Source organism: Tupaia chinensis, unplaced genomic scaffold (assembly GCF_000334495.1).
Source record: "Tupaia chinensis unplaced genomic scaffold, TupChi_1.0 Scaffold000272_1, whole genome shotgun sequence".
In the NCBI taxonomy this organism is placed as follows: Eukaryota; Metazoa; Chordata; class Mammalia; order Scandentia; family Tupaiidae; genus Tupaia; species Tupaia belangeri.
In genome coordinates this window covers 195,497-212,721 of record NW_006159754.1, presented here as the reverse complement: position 1 = coordinate 212,721, position 17,225 = coordinate 195,497, and the positions used below count along the sequence as shown (strand labels likewise).

General features: G+C 41.8%; 1 protein-coding gene across 8 annotated transcripts in view; it reads right to left on the bottom strand.

The window, feature by feature from the left end:
- Positions 1–17,225, bottom strand: part of HPS3 (HPS3 biogenesis of lysosomal organelles complex 2 subunit 1) — a 49,367-nt gene that overhangs the window by 4,095 nt on the left and 28,047 nt on the right. The window contains exons 10-16 of one of the 8 annotated variants that reach the window (XR_334709.3): positions 13,959–14,139; positions 10,454–10,687; positions 7,985–8,170; positions 7,189–7,377; positions 5,859–5,966; positions 1,707–1,913; positions 970–1,064 (exon numbers count right to left, since the gene is read on the bottom strand). Coding sequence is in view for 3 of the 8 variants with exons in the window: in XM_006149716.3 (XP_006149778.1) it covers positions 970–1,060; positions 1,707–1,913; positions 5,859–5,966; positions 7,189–7,377; positions 7,985–8,170; positions 10,454–10,687; positions 13,959–14,139 (1,196 nt within the window). In the remaining 5 variants the exon portion in view is untranslated. Of the gene's footprint in view, positions 1–969; positions 1,065–1,706; positions 1,914–5,858; positions 5,967–7,188; positions 7,378–7,984; positions 8,171–10,453; positions 10,688–13,958; positions 14,140–17,225 lie in introns of those variants that run through there. The other 7 variants (XM_006149716.3, XM_027772361.1, XR_003549564.1 and 4 more) reach the window with 7 other exon arrangements.

The following is a 17,225-nucleotide window of genomic DNA, read 5'->3' as shown; positions in this document are numbered from 1 at the left end:
TCTGGGACTTGAACAGCATTGGTCATGTGAGAGTCCAGCGCCTTATCCACTAAGCTGGACCCAATAAAAATAATTTTAACTTTTTGTGTGAAATACATTAAGCATCCAGATCACTGATAAAATATATAATTGTCTTAATAGCTATACAAATTTTTAAGGGCTACTCCACAGTGCAGAGGTTAAGTGCTATGCATAGAAAGCAGAAGCCCACGTGGTCAACCACAGTTCAATTCCCAACCCAGTGGCTTGAAAAAAACACGTGAGGCTCATGTGCCCCAAGTCCTGATGGGATCGAGAAATGGAGGGAAAAAAGGACTGCAGCACGACCATGCCCCCTGGGAAGTGCTTTCTCTCTCTTGTTCTTTCAGGCGTCCTCTGGCAATAATTTTTTTTTCTTCAAATATTGAAGTTGTGAGTTTCTATGACCATGATATTCTATTAAATGTTTCTAAAAGGTTATTAGCTCTGTGATAAGAAAAGATAAATGATTATCAAATTTGATGGGAGAAGGGGGCGTATGAATGCTGAAAGTCTCTCCAAATCACTCTTCACCTCAAGAGTCACATTTAAAAAAGAAAGAAAGAAAGAAAGAAAGAAAGAAAGAAAAAGAAAGAAAGAAAGACAGACAGACAGAAGGAAAGGAGGAAAAAAATAAAAAGAAAATAAAAATTGAAAAGGGCAGCTCCATGGCCTGGTGGTTAAGGCACTAGATCCTGCATGGTTGACCATACAGTCTGAGTCTCAGCCTTGTTGGTGTGTGTGTGTGTGTGTGTGTGTGTGTACGTCTAACAATCCTCAGAAGAGGAAGAGATAAAAGAGAAGGGATTGGTGTAACCATGCCCCATGGGGAGTGCTGCTTTCTTTTGTCCTTTCCCTATTTCTGTCTCTGGTGAGTGCACATGCTCTCTAGCAAAAAAAAAAAATAGAGAGTGAGAGACTTTTAAGTTTATACTCAAAAAATCATTTTACCTTTTAGTGATGACAGGTAGAGTTGGTATTTCTCTCCACCACATTTTATTTTCTGACAAAGTTCAGGCAGCAGTTTTTTCCACCATAGAGCCTATCTTGGGGAAAAAAATGAATATGTTTTAGTTTGATGTATTTTATACTCAGATTTCCAATGAGAATAGGAAGACGGTGCACGGGACAAAAACACATTTTGGTTAAGGCATCCAACTTAGTTATAACAGAAGCTGTAGCAGCTAATCTTCTACTTCAGCGGTAACATAAAAGTCAAGTTTGTGACATGAAAATCCACTAATACATATTTTGTACATGAGTACATAGCTATTTTCAAGAGGAAACAGACATGCCTCGGTATCGTCTCTTAAGGGACAAGATGGAATGAAGGAAGAGAAGAAAAAGTACTAAAGTCTAAAAGTAATTTAATTTCTAAACTAAAGACCCTATGTGGCACACAAAGTATTTTCCTATCATATATCTTGTTTCCCAACTCTTCAGATTTTTGCCTACTTCATCTCCAGACAAGAGGTTTTTAATGATGATAATGTATCATTCACCACAGATTTTAACGGCATCTAAACATCTAAACCATACAACATCTAAAACATAGACGCTCACTGGACCCACACAGCCTTGTGAGGCTGGACTAGCATAAGCTGTTGCCACTTTGTGGACAGGGCAACGTGTTATCAAATCTGACTATCACTGTGATCAAGCCCCATAACGTAATCTGAGAAGCATACCCGGTTCTCTTCTTTCAGCTCATGGCTGGCATACGGAATGAGTGCCTCCGGGCACCGCTCTAGCAGTGTGTCTATGCACTGTTCATACTCTTTCAAGCGTGTACGACACAGAACATGGACACTGAGGCCAGCGATGGTATCTTCTGAGAGCGGCTCCAAGAACGGAATGATGGAAGCTATGTCAAATGAAGGACCACAGATAAGAGACTATGAACAGAAAAGTGAAATGTTATGGAATGAAGCACGCATAAAATAACATAAACGTTATCTTAGGTTGTCGAGAAAGTCTTGACGTTATTTTTCTATGCAAAAATGCATCATATCTTTCTCAACAACCGGACAGAATACAGTATTTTAAAACCTCACTTGCAGGGACCAGCAGTTAGCATAATGGCTAAGTCAATGCACTTCCACGTTCTCGACCACAGACGACCACAGTTCAAGTCCTGGACCTGGTAGCTTACAGTTCAAGTCCTGGACCTGGTAGCTTAAACTTATGCCGGGCACATGGGCGTACGTGCCCAAGACCCTGAGAGGAGAATGGAGGAGAAGGAATTGCGGCATGGCCATCCTCCCTGGGGGGTGATTTCTTACTTTCTTTCCCTCTGTCTCTCTCTGGTGAGCGCATGCACCCTACAGGAAACTCAAAAAACAAACAAACAAACAAAAAAAAACAACACCTCACTTGCAAAAAACAAAAGAGAAAGAATGAAATTTTAGAACACAGGTATATGATCCTTATTTAATAAATTTAAGTCGTATGAAATATTAATCTTGAAACCACTTCTAGTTTACAGAGCAAATCTGTTTAACAGCAATAATTTTTAAAATAACTATTTGCTCTGGATGGACTATAAGCTAAAACTAATAGAAACTGTTTAAAACCCCATCCTGAGGACCAGCAGATGGTGTAATGATTACATCGCTGGACTCCCAGGTAGCTGACCGCGGTCTGAGTCCCAGAGCCAGCGGCTTAAAACTCATGCCAGGTGCGTGTGAATGTGTGCCCAAAATCCCAAGAGGAGAACAGAAGAGGAGGGACTGCAGCGTGATCATCCCCACTGCAGGATGATTTCTCACCTTCTGTCTCTGTGGGAAGCACCTGTGCCCTATAGCAAAAATCTCTCTTAAACAAAAAAAAAATTTAAAAAAATTAAGTAAAACCCTACCCTAAGGAAGGAATCAACAGTCTGTCAAAGATTTATGCCCAGTGATAATCACAGGAAGAGTCATAATAGTGAAAAATGAGAAATAATCAAAATGTTCAACAATAAGGGATGAGTAAGTAAATTACAGTACACCTTATGATGGAATATTACGTAGACTCCAAAATTATGATTTCAATGGCTAATTAATGAGAAAATGCTCATAATAACATGATAAAAGGTAAGAGCATGTTTGGTTTTAGAAAATCTACATAGGTGTATGTACACATGGAAACATCTTTGGAAGAACACTCCAAATTCAAACAGAAATGAGCTCGCTGGAGAAGGGATGAAAAGTCCCACTTTTTGTTTTCACACTTTGGTTATTTTCCTAAATTTTCTATAATGAGCAAGCACTACGTATACAGTCAAAAATAAAATTTGACACTTAAGGAAATCAAAGCAATCCTTTAGACCTGAAACCATTTGTAGCAACACCATTGCCATGGCAGGATGATGGGGGGGAAGTATTACATCAGTATTCAGAATTTTACCAATACTTTACTTTTAAGCATTTAAACTTTTTATACTACTTTTGACTCTATAATCAAAATCATTTCCACTTCTTTTCTCCTGGATAAGGATGAGATGGTCATGGCCTAATTTTCTTCTCTCTGTGCTCTTTTTGCTACAGCATCTTCTCAGACTCACGGGAAGATATGGAATGTAAACTACTCATTTATGATCAGTGTGATTATTTTATTCCAAATACCTACTAAGGAATGGCTAGGAGAATAAGGTTGGTCTCTGCTTCTTCTACAATGTTACTGAATTATTCTTCTGAATAATTTCCTGACAATTAGATGGGAAAGATGAACTAAGTTGGTACCTTCCCACTCACAAGATTGCCAACAGAGAAGAAAACCGATTACTTCTACATTCGGCTCTTGATTAATCTGGATAAGGGGTGGGGCAGGAGGGGCCGAGGCACTGGTTCTCACACCACAGTGAAAGAATCTAGTCAAAACTTGGCACAAAATGGATTACCCAAGAACTACTGCTTACTTGTATCCGATCAGATCATCAATTAGCGTAACAATAAATAGATAAGAAATCTAAACAACACATGTATCACTGGATTAAAAATGGTTCAAGGGCTACTGTTATTCTTTAAAACAGTTAATGCTAATGTCTGTATCTTAGCAGAATGCTCCACTGTTTCGGGTTTAGAAACAGACCCCTCTCTAGCTGTAACACATGCACCATTTTCCCTCTGTCTGATCATGCCTCCCTCAGCTCTGACTCTGCAGGGCTGGAATCCACTGACCTCTAGGTCTTCTCCACTTCTACCACCACAACCCATTGCTCTGAGGAAAGGGTTGGCAAGGAGGCAGCGGAGAGGGGAACCACAACTACTTTGACAAAGGACAGGAAATCTGCTACTTAGTGTCATTCCAAACAGTGGCTTTTTGATATGTAGATAACATAGGCTTTTTTTAAGGTTTTTGCCATAGGCCCTGTGCCCTCGCCAGACAGAGACAGAGACGACGAGAGAGAAAGTAAGAAATCACCCCTCAGGGAGGATGGCCACATCACAATCCGTTCTCCTCCATTCTTCTCCTGAGATCTTGGGCATGTATCTGGCATCATTTTCAAGCCAGCAAGTCCAGGACTTGAACCTTGGTCAGCCATGTGGGATTCCAGCACCTTAACCACCGTGCTACCTGCTGGCCCCAGGCGGTTTTAATTATTGTACAAATATACGATTACTGTGACTGAAGACAATGACAGACACTCATATCAAATATGTGTGGGCAGGTGGTCATACAATTTTGGAAAGTTCTCCAGGTGATTCTGAACCTCCCCATTCCTCTAAGACAGTTGGCTATCTGGAAGATGGACATGAGCCACCGAGTATCTGGGTCAGGAAGACCCAGAGGTGAGAGGTGGGCAGACAGGGCAGTATGAGCACTGCCAAGGAGGAGAGCCACCACTGCCTCCAACCCTCAGGCCTCAGATGCAGTGAGGGCCAGGGTTACCAGTTTTGCTGAATTTTTCAAGAGTAAGTTGAAACTCAGAATTCTTAATATATCTCAATTTTTATGTGTTGGCAGTTACATTGGGTAAATAAAATGAAAAAGCTGTGGGGATGACATTCGGCCCTTGGGCTGTAATTGCATTAGTGAATCACACATCCATCTAGCCCAGCTGATCCACCGAGTCACACAGACCTTATTTCTCATTCCCAGTCGAAACCCTGCCATGGTCAGAATTCTCACAGGATGCTCTACATCCTCTAACTGTGCCCCTCTTATCTTTTAAAAATCCTTTTTCAGGGGCCAGATGAACTGGTTACATGGGCTGTTTTTATAAGACAAACAGTAGTGGTGAGAGGCCTTAAATGTGTAAATCAACACTAAAATAATAAGAGTCCATAAATAAAAACTCTACTAAAAGCTAGCCAGAGGTGTGGTGGTGAAGGCGACTGGATCCCACAGAGCTGACTCCCTAGTTCCAGTCCCAGACCTGGCAGCTTGAGAAACACACCAAGAGCAGGTATGTGCATGCTCCAAATCCCGAGAGAAGAGAGGAGAAGGGACTGCAGCATGGCCTTCTCCCCTAGGGGGCGCTTTCTCGCTTTCTCTCTCTAGCAAGTGCACGCATTCCATAGCAAATTTTTAAAAATGGAAACACTAAACATTTGTTATGTTTTCATTTCACAAAGTGTTTTCAAGCACATCCTAAAAATGAGGAAGGTAGTCATATGATTTATGAACCCTGCCCACGTACCTACCTGCAATGCAACCAGCCTCTCAGCCCAGAGCCCACCCATCAGCAGTTTTAGGCAGAGGCAAGAATTCCACCAAGCCTTCTCAGAATGCCTACCTGTGAATTTTTTCCCCCAAAATAATACCTTCTAGACTAATAAGACACTTGAGGTCTTGTGAAATTGAAATGCTATATTTATATTAAATACTCTTAAGAAAAAAGAGGTATTTTTATTTACCTGTAATTTTGACAGGTCTTCTGTATAATTTTTATCAGCCAAGGAATCAGATGAGATTAAGACATGAACCCAAGGATAGATTAAACCATAATGACTACAGGCATTTATCTAAAACATGAAAGAAACTTCTCATTAACAAAGTATAACAACAAAAAAAAACTTTTTTCAGCCCTCCAACCAAAAGCAAGCAATTGTCAACCCTCTGTCATGTCACAGAATTAGGCATGCAGCTTCTTGGGAATGGGAAGGAAAAGTCTGAGAATATATTCCTCTGAAAAATATATCAGCCTGGCCATGTAGGCACGAAGTAATCTGCACTAAATACTTCCTTAAATTTTGAAATGTATAATATTCCAAAGAGGCACTTTCTAGCAAAAAGACCAGAAATGCTTTTAAGCTAATTAAACTCAAAAAAAGGGTTAATCAAACACTGGAAATAACTTTTACTTATACTACTTGCTTTGGAGGCAAAGTATCTTCCATAAATTCTCAAGACAACTCCCATACAACTCCTCGTATTCAAGAAGCTGGTGGTATAGCAGTTACGTTTCTGGACTCCCACATGGCTGACTGCGGTTGGAGTGTCATGCCTGGTGGCCTGAAACTCATGCCGGGCACAGGTGTGTGCTTGTGTGTGTGCCTAAGATCCCAGGAAGAGGATGAAAGAGAAGGGAGTGTGGCATGGCCATGCCCCCAGGGGTGATTTCTCACTTTCCCTCTCACTGTGTCTCTCTCCCTGGCAAATACACACGCCTAAGGCAAAAACCTCTAAATAATATCTAAAAAGAAGTTGGTAGCTTTTCCAGTTAACTCACATCAGCCATGGCATCCATGAGAGGCAAAGGGGCTGGGAGAGGAGAACGGAGGAAGGGTTTGCAGAGCTGCAATGGCTGTCTGGGATACTGAAAAGGGCTCTGGTGTGTGCAGCTGACGGGAACCAGGGGCCCGGAAGGCACATCTCCCTCCCGAAGCCTCTGCAACTCCTCTCCCACCAGGGGGGCCTGCAGATGCCTCTTCTCTCATGGTCCACTAATGACCCTCTGCCAAAAAGGCACAGACATGGTAACGTTCGGGCGAAAGCCCCTTCCCACGCACTCTGGCTACTGAGGTATCACTCTAAGTCATATAGGAGCAGCCGGGGACATTCTTCAGAAAGTAAGATTATTTAAAATGTGGGCAACTTCAGTCATAGACACGTTTTAAATATATTTTAACTCTTATTTAAATAAGGTTAACAGTAATAGAAAACTAGGTTGGATTCTAAGTTCTTAAGAAGGTAAATATTTTAGTGCGCAACACAGGAGTTTAATTTAAGGTACTGTTCTCTTACCAGATCCTCTGACGTTCGCAATGGCGTGGTGTCAGGATGCTGCCTCTTCGATAATCTCCAGATGTACTGCGATGTGAGTTTGAAAAAGAGTTCCTGAAGCACCACGTCTGGGAGACAAGCTACTAGCTGGGCTTCCCAAAAGTCTATCAAGAGCTGAGGGATCAGATCTTCATCCTTACCACACAGCACCTTGAAAACAGTAAAACGAGCCCCTGGATTCCAGGACCTAGCACTGATCCAGTTACAGCTGGGCTCAATTCATATTGTTACATGGGCCATGCAATTCATAATTTACCATGAGTGTTAGTGCCATAGCCAAAACAAATCCAGACACTGTAAACAGAAAGTGGATTTTAGGCTGCAAGGAGTTTCTCCAGCTATGTTATTTTATTATATACTTTTATCTTATAAATTAACTATGTGTTAGTCTGTTTTTTCAATAAACAAACAAATGAAAAGCTCACTTCTCTCTTTACTGATTTTATTAGGCCATCCAGAAAAATAACATTTTCGAGACCAGTAGATGGTTTTATTGCTGGACTTGCACATGGCCAACCACCGTCTGAGTTCCAGATCCGGCAGCCTGAAACTCATGCCAGTCATGTGTTTGTGTGCATGCCCAAGATCCCAAGGGAATGGAGGAGAAGAGACTGTGGCATGGCTATCTCCCCTGAGTGGGTGATTTCTCACTTTCTGTCTCTCTGGCGAGCACATATGCTCAATAGCAAAAATCTCCTCTTATAAAACTTTAGAAAAAAAAAAAAAACAGAAAAATAACATTTTCAAAGTGACTAACCTTAAAGAAGGAATCTGCTTCTTCAATTCCAATTTTGTCGTTCTTCTGCAAGCCTAGGACTGCAGCGACAAGCAAGCCAGGCTGAGTCTCCTTCAAGTGGAATGTGAGCTCGGTCGGAACGGTCTGTCCCTTCCATTGCTGAATCAGTAGCCGGGGTTCCAGAATGAAGCCACAGACCAACTTCATCTTCAGATAAAGAAAGAAATTTAGGAATAAAATATACATTGCATTCAAGTTGTCCATCTTGGACATACAAGCTAGGATGTTTACAATTCATTGTTAAGCCATTAATAATTTAAGTTAATCACATTTTTTTTTTCCTTAAGAGAGATTTTTGCTACAGGGTGCATGCGCTCACCAGAAACACAGAAAGAGAAAGTGAGAAACTGCTTCCAAGAGGAGATGACCACATCACAACCCCCTCTCCTCCATTCTCCTCTCGGGATTTGGGGCACGCATGTATACATGCCTGGCATGAGTTTCAAGCTGTTGAGTCTGGGACTCGAATTTTGGTTGACCATGTGGGAGTCCAGCACCTTAACCCCTATACCCCTTGCTGACCCAATTACAATTTTTTAACTACAAAATCCTTACTCTGCGAAGGATACCATGAATTGTCTTGTAAGAGTTATTAATATTCAACTAAGTATCAAGATATCTTGCTTTAGCACACTCATACACATTTACACAGTTACAGATATACACAAACATACACACACACGGTCACCGACATATACAAACACACACACACACACACACAAAGATATCCTGCTTTGGCGCACTCATACACACTTACATAGTCACAGACATACACGACACACAAACACACACATACAAAGATATCCTGCTTTTATAGAGAGCTATATATTTAGGTTTACTTGATTTGAAAACAATCTATCGAATGTTCTTTCAAAATTATGGAAAGAATCCTTATTTTTCTAGAATTATATTCTTCACAGCAGAAAACACCAAGATGGTGACTTACTCTCCTCATCAATACAAAACGTGTCATTTGTACAGTGGAAAAACACTTCTTTTCTTCTAATTTTAGAAACCAAAGTCATACTGTGGGCATTTAATCACAATCGGGCAACAAAAGCACAGAGGCACAGAAGCACAGGTTCTGAAGTCAGGCTGCCTGGTTCAGTTCTGGCTCTACCACTCACCAGGTGTGTGGTTCTGAGTAAGTGATTTAACCTCCCGTGTCCTAGCTACCCCCTCTATCTAACAGCACCTATTTCATAGCATTATGTCTGAATTTAACAGGGTAATACACACATAGAGGGGCTTAGACTATGGCCTGGGACACAGTAAGTGCCCCTGACATTAACACTATATTCTTATCCTAAATTATTAGCATCTTTGGCTCTTGTCCCTAAATGGCCTCTTTTCCAAGAGAAATGCTTTCTGTCTTTGATACACCATTCGACCCTCCACAAATTCATCTGTGCCTTTCTAAAGTGCAAGCTACTTCTGCCACAACTAGACTCCTAAGGCTCACAGTTAACATTCCCCTTGCTATACTTAAACACATAGCATTTAAACACATAGCCATTAAAGCAGTTGGCATAATGGCTATGTGGCTGGACTCCCATGTAGTCAACCACAGTATGAGTCCCAGACCCAGCGGCTTAAACTCACGCCGAGTGCATGTGCGTGTGTGCTCAAGATCCCAAGAGGAGAACGGAGAAGAGATTGTGGTGGTGGCCATCCCCCCAGAGGGTGATTTCTCACTTTCTGCCTCTCTCTGTTTCTTTCTGGTGATTGTACATACCCTATATCAAAAACCTCTCAAAACAAAACAAAAAAAGTAAAAAAAAACAAAAAAACAAAAAAACAAAAAAATCACTCTGCTTTGCTTTTAGTCCACATACTGTATCTCTTATGCCAGATCAGACTGCCCACTCACGACAGAGCCCGTATATTCTTCAGTACAAAGTGCAGTACGCTGAACACACCTGACATTAAGGGGAAAGATCCTTGGCTATCCATGACTGCTATGTATCAGTCATTTCTTTTTCTTTTTCGAGAGTTATTTGCTATTTGGGCACATGTGCTCACCAGAGAGAAAGAGACAGAAAGCAAAAAAATCACACACACACACACACACACACACACCCACACCCGGGGGGATGATCATATTGCAATCCCTCCTCCTCCATTCTCCTCTCAGGATTTTAGGCACACATGCCAGGTGTGAGTTTCAAGCTGTCAAGTCTGGGACTAGAATCATGATCAACTACGTGGGAGTCCAGCTATGTAACCATTATGCCATCTGCTGGTCCCAGTCATTTCTTTTTCCATCTATCGGATCCAAAGTCCTACTTGGATCACTCCCCTTCTAATATTAAATTTGTTTTCCATTACAACTAAGAAAATGAGCTAGAAAGAAGCCAAAAGAAAGCTAAAGAGGTCAGGACTGCCAGGTCCTGCTTCCGACTGCTCTTAATACCAGGCAGGGCATCGTACCTCTGAATGGCTTTTCATTTCGTCCCTGTACATGTCAAGATCTCCCATTTTCAGAGCCATGGCTGCTTTGGTCAATGTCACTAAGATCGATGAAAACCCAGAAGTATCCAGCTTCTTTAGGTAGCTCATGGCAGTTAAAGGATTCGTATTCTTCATGGAAGGGCTACAGAGGATATGAGGCAGTTGCTTGGGCTCAGCTGCATGGAACATCTGCACCACCTTGGCTGCTAATTCCTTCGGTGAGCACGAACGGAGAATAAAGGTCAGTCGATGGAAAGCAACACAATCAGCCAAACTATCTATCGAGCTGAAGCCTAGATACAAAGACTACAATTAGGATCAAATTATAGCATTACCTTTTGATTGAAAAGACAAAACTGATGCTGATGTGTTAGAGCTGAAATGATCTCTCTGCTGAATTATAATGAAGAAAATGCAGTAGAAATATGTACCAGGCCATGACCAACATTTCTAGTTTTTATTATTTTACTTATTTTTAATAGTTTTAGGACAGGGCCTCACTACGTTGCCCAGGCTGGCCTCAAATTCATGATCTTCCTGCCTCAGTCCAAGTAACTGGGATTACAGATTCATGCCACTGTACCCAGCTAAACATATCTAATTAATAGTTCAGAAGAAGAAAATAAATATTACATTATGTTATACTTAAGAACCATAGAAAAAAAATACAACTTGGGCTTGCTAAGGCAGCCAGATCTTATGGAGGTGACCCTGTGGTTTGAGTTCTGGACCCAATGGCCTGAGAAACATGCCAGGCCCATGTGCATGTGTGCCCCAAATCCTGACAGAATGGAGGAATGGAGGAGAAGGGACTGCGGCATGGCCATTCCCCATGGTGGGTGCTTGCTCCCACTTCCTCTCTTTCTGGCAGGTACACATGCTTTCTAAAAAAATTAAAAACAAAAGCAAACAAAACAAAATGAAACAGGAGCCAGCAGATGGCATGGTGGTTGAAGGCGCTGGACTCCCATGTGGTTAAAACAAAAAGATCCTACAACTTAGTTCAAAATATTTACCCAATGAAGTATAATAATTTATATAAGTAAAATCTTATTTCTCTCAAAACCTTAAGACATTTGGTGTCACAATTTCCAACTCAGCATGTTTGCATTCAACTACGTGTAAAATATGCGAAGGGGAGGCCAGCCAGTGGTATGGAGGGTAAGAGGGAAAGATCCCTCATGGTCAACTGTGCTGTTAAAGGTCCCAGACCCAGGGCCAGGAGATGGTATAATGGTTACGTCACTGGACTCCTACATGGCCAACTGCAGTTTGAGTCCCAGACCTGGTGGCTTGAAACTCATGCAGACGTGTGTGTGTGTGTGAGTGTGTGTGTGTGTGTGTGTGCCCAAAACCCCAAGAGAAGAATGGAGGAGAAGACACTATGGCATGTCCATGTCCATCCCCCCAGGGGGTGATTTCTCACTTTCTGTGTCTCTGGCAAGCATATGCGCCCTACAGCAAAAATCTCAGTGTAAAAAAAAAAAAAAAAGCTTGAAAAAAATGCATCAGGCATCTGTGTATGAGTGCTCAAAATATGGAAATGAAAGAGAAATGGAGAAGGGATTAGGGCGTGACTATCCCCCATATGGTGTGATTTCTTACTTCCTTTCTCTCTATTTCTGTGTTAAAATCATATATATATATATATATATACACACACACACATATGTGTATGTATACATATATATGTATGTGTCCCTAAAGAGAGAGAAATAAGAAAACTTAAATTTGTTATTCTTTTTTATTGCTATAGGGCACATGTGCTTGCTGGAGAGACAGACGGGAAGAAAGTGAGAAATCACCCCCTGGGGGGATGACCACACCACAATCCCTTTTCCATTCTCCTCTAGGAATTTTGGGCACACATGCACATGCATCTGGCTTGAGTTTTAAGCCACAAGGTCCAGGACTCGAACTGTGGTCAACTGCGTGGAGTCCAACCATGTAAGCATTACGCCAGCCACTGGTCCTCAAATCTGTTAGGTATCTAACACATTAAATAATAGAATAGATCATGCTTTCCAGAAGACATAAATCGAAAAATACTTTTCTACTACTATTAGTAACTGGAATTAACTCCTATGAAAGGAAGAGAAAGTAAGAAAGTACCCCTCATCGGGGCTGGCAGGTGGCGTGGTAGTTAAGGGCGCTGGACTCCCACATGGCCGACCACGGTTTGAGTCCTGGACCTGGTGGCTTGCTTTCTCACTTCTCTCCCCACCCCCAACCTGATCAAAATTAAATAAATAAATAAAGTTTAATGAAATAATTCTTTTTTGTTTTTTTGGAGAGGTTTTTTTTTTTTTTTTTTTTTTTTTTTTCTTTTTTTTTGCGCTCGCCAGACAGACAGAGACATAGAGACAGAAAGCGAGAAATCACCCCCCAGGAGGAATGGTCACGCCGCAATCCCTTCTCCTCCATTCTCCTCTCGGGATCTTGGGCACGCACGTGCACGCGCCTGATGTGAGTTCCAAGCCACCAGGTCCGGGACACGAACCGCGGTCGACTACGTGGGAGTCCAGCGACATAGCCATTACGCTAACTGCTGGTTCCCTAATGAAATAATTCTTTTAAAAAAAAAATGGGGACCAGCAGTTAGTGTAATGGCTATGTCGCTGAACTCCCATATAGTTGACTGCGGTTCAAATCCCGGACCCGGTGGCTTAAACTCACACTGGGTGCGTGTGCGTGCATGCCCAAGATCCCGAGAGGAGAATGGAGGAGAAGGAATTGCAGCATGGCCATCCCCCTGGGGGGTGATTTCTTGCTTTCTATCTCTCTGTCTCTCACTGTCTTTCTGGCGAGTGCATGTGCCCTATAGCAAAAAACCTCTCCAAAGGAAAAAAAAAAAATGAAAGCACCCCTCATGAGGGATGGTCACACTGCAATCCCTTTTCCAGTTCTCCTGCCTTTCAGGATTTTGGGTACTCATGCGCAAATGTCCCATGTTTTTTTCAAGCTGCTGGGTCCAGGACTCTAATAGCATAGTCAGCCATGTGGGATTCAGTCCCCTTAACCACCACAGCGCTGGCTGGCCTATCCCTCAAATATTTTTAACATAACTAAATGCAAATATGCTGAGTTTTGAGCCTGGGTTTTGTGAGTGAGGATTTGGACACCTGAAGAATGGGGCAAGTAAAGCTGGGGGACAGACTGTGGACAGAAGGACAAAGGCGAGGCCCATGCCAGGTCACTCTTCTAAAGACATGCTACTGCCACGGGGGAGGTCACTGAACCACAAGGAGCATATCTCCACCCGTGTAACAGAAAGTATGAGATGACCGGGGAGCGCTTTGCCAAGCTGTAACTCCATGATCATTAACAAAGGAAAAGGCATGTTATTTTTTCAGAGGAAAAAAAAAAAAGAATATCAAAGAAGAAAAATACTTGGAACTCAACTTCTATAAGTATTAGATAAAATAAATCCCAAAAATGAAAAGTTAAAAAGATTGGCTATAACTAAAAAGAAAACTATATTCACCTCACTTAATTCTTCATCCAGGTTTTCATAAAGTGAGTGATTAATATAAAAGATTAATCCCCTCTCGTATTTCTGGGATCCATCCTCTACTGTCCAGTCCACGCGGGCCAAAACTTCGGCTATAGATAAACCAGACATCTTATAGTATGGCAAGGTGAGGTGGGAATGCTGTGTATCAAGCCTAAAAAGAAAGTAATAAGGAAATTCAAATTTGTCATTTTTAAGCCTAGGTATTTAACACATTTAATAATAAAACAGCACACGCTTTCCAGAAGATGTACATCCCCAAATACTTTTTCTACCATGAGTAATTGGAACTGACACTTACGCTTTATTTTATAAAGTCATTCTAATGAGTGCAGTTTCTTTTTGCCTACTCATAATAAAAATCTAAAAACCCAACAATTCATTAAGTGAATTTTTTGTTATTTATGATGTGGTTCTAAAATAATGGTGTTGGGGCCCAGTGTCATGACAGTAGCACAAATGGATCCACATGGAAAAGGTCTTAGGTTTGCATCCTGGGACCTCTCCAAGCATAGAGTAAGTGCACACTTGTCATCCGCACTGCTTGAAATGGGGTGGATCACAACGTGGAAACCTTTTTAGGGGTGCCTAGCTCTTTCTCTCTCTGTAAACTTTCTTTAAAAAGAAAAGAACAATGTTTATAGGTAAGAAAAGGTTCTTTTATTAATTTATAATCATTTATAAGGGTCAAGCAAGACTCTAAAACAATCATGTCCAAAAAAATTTCTAAATATCCTCAAAAATAGAAGTCACTATTCATCCTAGTGTCCCTTTCTTGCATGATCACAGTACTGACTACTAAGACTAAAATGAAAGACTGTCCAACTGGTGCCTTGCCCTTACACTAATAGACAATAAATTAGTCCTATGGCTGTCTTTGGAATTTTCACTAATATGAGCCCCTGCAGGGCTGAAAAATCCTTCAAATTCCTAAATTAAGCAGTGGAAACTCATAAATTTGAGTTTAATAAGCTATGCTCGTCTAACAAGCTATGGCTTCTTTTTTCTCTCTCTCTTTTTTTTTTTTTTTGGAGAGGTTTTCGCTACAGGGCGCGTGCGCTCGCCAGACAGACAGAGAGAGACATAGAGACAGAGAGCGAGAAATCACCCCCCAGGGGGGATGGCCACGCTGCAATCCCTTCTCCTCCATTCTCCTCTCGGGATCTTGGGCACACATGCACATGCGCCCGGTGTGAGTTTTAAGCCACCGGGTCCGAGACGCGAGACGCGAACCGCGGTCGACTACGTGGGAGTCCAGCGACATATCCATTACGCTAACTGCTGGTTCCCTAATAAGCTATGACTTCTTAAAGGCAGGAAATAGGTCGCATTTCTCTTTGTATCTCTAAACCTACATGTGGGCACATGGTATAGGCTCAGTAAATGCTTGTGACACAGTGAATAAGTGAACCACTTCCTCTCATGCATTCCCCCTTTCATCAGATCAAAAGCCAATGTGGATGACCAAAATCCAAATGACTCTGAAACAGTATTCCAAGAGGTGTCACCAACCTGCTGTAACAGTCTCCAAGGTGTCCACAGCTTTCTTTAAATGCTTCTAGCAGCTCCGCCTTCTCTGCGGGTTCCAGCTGACTGGCATCCATCAGGGCAGCTCTCACTAACAGATGAGCCTCGCTGAGAAGGTGGATGCAGCTCTGTGTTTTTACAGTCCTGTATGTATTACTGTAGTCCACCTAGAACAAAAAGGAACAGCTTGTTCTGCTGAATGAAGACTCCTAAATGGTCTTCAGTTCTTAACATATATTATATGTCATAGTAACATAAAGTTAATATTTGGACAAAAGTAAATAAGTGGAGATTTATCATCCTGACAAAGCCTTAGTTGAAGTGTTTTTTTTTTTTCTCTCCAAAACTATAAGCCTGTTTAATACATACTTGATTATAAATCTACTTTGTTAAACAGCTTTAATCATTAGATTAAATAATATCAATAGTGAAATACTAAAACTACTTAGCAGGCCAGCGGGTGGTGTGGTGGTTAAGACAGCTGGATCCCACTCGGATAGTGATGTGGCTCAAGTCCCAGGTCTGGTAGCCTGAAAAACACAGGAGGCATGTGTGCACGTCCAAAATCCCAAGAAAAGGAGAAATGGAGGAGAGGGGACTGTGGCATGACCATTCCCCATGGGGGTAGGGATGCTTTCTCACTTTCTCTCTCTGGTCAGCGCATGGCCCTACTGGCAAAAATTAAAACAAACAAATACTTAGTAAATAATCTGATCTCAATTTGATAAAGTTAATGAACACATTTGATAAAGTTTACTTCTTTTTAAAAATTCTATGACTCGAGACCAGCAGTTAGCGTAATGGCTATGTTGCTGGACTCCCATGTAGTTGACAGCGGTTTGTGTCCCGGACCCGGTGGCTTAAAACTCACGCTGGGCGTGTGTGCGTGCGTGCCCAAGATCCCAAGAGTAGAACAGAGGAGAAAGGACTGCAGCATGGCCATCCCCCCTGGGGGGTGATTTCTCGCTTTCTGTCTGTCTCTCTCTGTGTGTCTGGTGAGCACACGTGCCATATAGGAGAAACCTCTCAAAAGAAAAAATTCTATGAATCAACTTTTTCAAATTCTGACTGAGAAAACTAGTAGAAATTCCCTTTCCTTTTCTTAGTTTCCATTGGTGAGTTTGGGTTTTACTACATCATCTATTTCTGCCACTCACAGTGGACCCATAAAGATTATCACTAGCTAATCTGACTCAATCAGCATACTTGGGCTATAACAGTCAAATCATCTAGGGAAGTCTAATACTTCTAATTAAGCAAGTGTAAAAAGACAGGGCACAAGACTGAAGGGCCCAAGAGTCAGGGTGTGCACCTGTAGACCCGGCTACTCAGGAGGCTGAGGCAGGACTGAAGGAAATATGGTAAGACAATGTCTTCGGGCGGGGGGGAAGAAGAGCAAAGCTGGTATTATTATCAACATCAAGGTGCCAGTGACAAATCAGACAACACCTGATGATTAAAATTAACATCACCAAGGAAAGGCAGTTGGTCATCATGTGCCTACAGATGTGACACCCTTAAAAGCTGATGCAATATTTTGGCTAAGAATGCGTTATCTTGAACCTAATCATGGGGGGAGGAGGGGAAGGAGTACTCTCAAAAAAAAGTGTAGATGGGAAAATTAAATTTTTCCAAATGCCCATGTCATGAAATACAGACGCTGTGGAGATAGTCCAGATTTAAAGAGGCTAGATAGACATAATTAAATATACT